This window comes from Hevea brasiliensis, chromosome 13 (genome assembly GCF_030052815.1).
Source record: "Hevea brasiliensis isolate MT/VB/25A 57/8 chromosome 13, ASM3005281v1, whole genome shotgun sequence".
Classification (NCBI taxonomy): Eukaryota; Viridiplantae; Streptophyta; class Magnoliopsida; order Malpighiales; family Euphorbiaceae; genus Hevea; species Hevea brasiliensis.
In genome coordinates, this window is record NC_079505.1 from 56,224,491 (window position 1) to 56,227,391 (window position 2,901).

At 34.8% G+C, this 2,901-nt stretch overlaps 1 protein-coding gene across 1 annotated transcript; it reads right to left on the reverse strand.

Moving 5' to 3' along the window:
- Positions 1 to 704: 704 nt before the first annotated feature.
- Positions 705 to 2,627, reverse strand: LOC110656800 (mediator of RNA polymerase II transcription subunit 27-like; the record flags this gene model as incomplete). The annotated part of the gene is made up of 5 exons (XM_021813769.2): positions 705 to 1,077; positions 1,153 to 1,196; positions 1,328 to 1,396; positions 1,494 to 1,553; positions 2,184 to 2,627. Coding segments are annotated over 5 exons (792 nt in total), but the record flags the coding sequence as incomplete, so codon positions are not given.
- Between the last annotated feature and the right edge of the window lie 274 nt (positions 2,628 to 2,901).

Sequence of the window (2,901 nt, forward strand, 5' to 3'; positions counted from 1 at the left end):
ATCCCTCACCTGTGCATGTCGCCAATTGAGCAATCTCTCACCTCTTCATTTCTTATCATTCATCTACTTACCACCGCCCTACCTCTTGAATCTTCCTTCTCTTCTTCTCCTTAGTTTCCTCTTCATTGTCCGTCGCCCTACTTTGCGAATCCGACAATCCCTCATCTGTGCATGTCACCAATCGAGCAATCTCTCACCAACTTGCCAATCCGCCATTGTAATGTTGTAGCCTCACAGCAAAGCTAAACCTCTCTTTTTCCTCTATTTTTTCTATTCACTTGTGACAATTTATAATATTGTGATTTTGAGTTTATGTACATTTTGTTTATCTATCCTGTGTTTATGGAATGTGAGATTACTAATTTGTAAATTTTTTTTTGTATTATCTGTATCTTACATTGATTTGACTATAGATGAAACTATAGATGAAAGAATGAAGATAGGGAAACTGAATTTTTGAACTGAACTGATTTATTTCAATTTAGTTCAATTTGATTTGATTTTTAATTTATTTAATTTTTAATTTATTTAATTTGATTTGATTAAAAAACGAGCTCTAAGTGTGAACTATTCTATAGTTACCCTTAACTACAAGAAAAAAGAAAAAGAAAAAGAAAAAAAAGAGCTTCAACATTACATGCAAAATTTTTTTCATGCATAAGCAACACAACTTTTCCTGATGTATGCCATGATATTACCAAATATTAAAAAAAAATGATCATAATTACAGTATGTAAAAAGCTAGAGTCATTCTGCCATATCTTGTGCGATATCAATTCTTACAATTTCTCACCAAGATTAATGAAATATCATTCCTAGGTGAACCTGTAAAATGCCTCATACGTCACAGATAGGCATCTCAAAGTAGTCAAACATCATCGAGTCGGCTAAAGTGAGAGAAACTACAAGTCCTCTGAAAAGCAACCAATATGATAAGCTCCTGGAAACTGGTCCTTGGTTGAGGAAGTGGCAGGGGTTGATGAAACTTTCAGAGCTGAAAAATGCCGGTAAGGTCGATGAACTGGAGGTAGCAATAATGATGATTCTCGGTCCATTGCCAGTAGCCGCCCACACTTACTGCACAAACAACTAACAAGTTCATAATCCAAAAAAATTTAGTAATCGCATCAAGTCAAAAGAAATGACTTTTACCTGCAAACTTTAGTAAAGAGCGTTTGATAGCTGCAGATCCAATGCTTCCCAAAAAAAAAAAAAACCAGAGAGAGAAAAGCATCAAGAAAAAGACAGAATGTCCCAAAGATTCATATTTACCTTAAGAAACATGAACAATTAACAAACACCAAAATCCATAACTTCAGGACCATACCAAAAGGAAATAAAGTGCTGTTTCAGTCCCAATACCCAGAAAATGTTGCAGTGCCATTGCAGCATGCTCCTGGAAAGGTGTTAAAAGAAATCAGCCAGAACTGAAAGGTTTAAACATATCAGCCACCCCAACAAGAGAGAATTAAATTATAGACAAGCATGGTTACCGTGATATGTCTGAATACATGATGAACTGAAAAACCTCTTGTATGTACATAGCTGCCTCCCTATTGAAGAGGGTAAAAGATGAATAAATTGTCAGCAAAATGCCGCTAGATCACCCTCCCGTGTAAATGGAAGGGGCAGCAAAAGACAAAACCGAGTAGATAATGGATTCTGTTTTTTTTTTTTTTTTTTTTTAAGCTCAAAAGCATCGAAATGTAATTGTCTCGTTGACAAGACTTAAATATTTTTTGGTTCAGTTCCAACAATTAGTGGCACAAGTAAAACCATACACCCCATCAAACTAGAATTAAGGGTAGGATTTGACTAATAAAATTTGGTGAATTGACTTCTATAATGTTGAGACTACATGTTACTGCTCAGTTTGAGAAATAGCACCTGAACTTATAAGTTAATCTAAATATATAATACATGGATAGGATGTACTAGGATAGTGAGAACATATCCAAGCAAGCACTAAAATTCAACTCTTCAATTTTTTACTGCAATTCTGATATAAACTTAAAACAGAAGAGTAATTATTGAACTCTGAATTGTAGCAACTATCAAGAGGTAAAGTGATGCTACTCTAGATCGAAGAGGCAATATGGTCATACATGAACATCAGAGCTCACCAATCATACCAAGGTAATGAAGTAGAATTGAGAAAAAGAGAGATCTTATAAAAAAATTACCTCATCTGGTGAAAAGAAAGCTACTGCATCTGGGTCAATAGAATCAGCTGGATGCAATGAAACAATAGCTCTGAAGACAGAAGGAAACAACAGTTCAATTACAGCAGCCTTATCAGTGGTAATAGGGCCCTGCGATCCTGTTCTTAGTTTATTTAAAGAATGAAAAGTATGCTCTTTTGATGTTTCAACAGGATTTTCATTTGTTGAATTTGGCAGTGAAGAAGCTCTTTTTAACCAATCTAGTCGCTCAAAAGTGAAAACTTTCAAATTTGGCATTTCTTTTTCCAGACGTGTTAAAACATCTGAAAATGTTTTGCAATCACTAAGATCTTCCTGAAGAGTTGCTGGTGGCACTTGGGTACTGCAATGCTTTTTTGATGCAGGTTCATTACTTTGACCCTCTAGTCCATCATCGAGGTGAGGGAAAAATTGCCTCAGTTGAAAAGAATACCGGGAAAGAACCCGAGGGATCGAGTCAAGGCCAAGAGGCGACGCGTATAAGGTTTGTGCACAACATAGAATTTTTGTAAATTTTCTTCTGCACATTGTTTTGAATGAATTGAGATATGAAATTGTGACATAATTGAATTGAAAAGTTTATTATGATTTGATTTAAATTGTTGAAAGATTAATTGTTTGTGTTTGAAATGGCAATAAAGGTTTAGTAAATTGTTCAGATAGTTTTAAAACCACAGTGTCATGACCATATATTTGAATA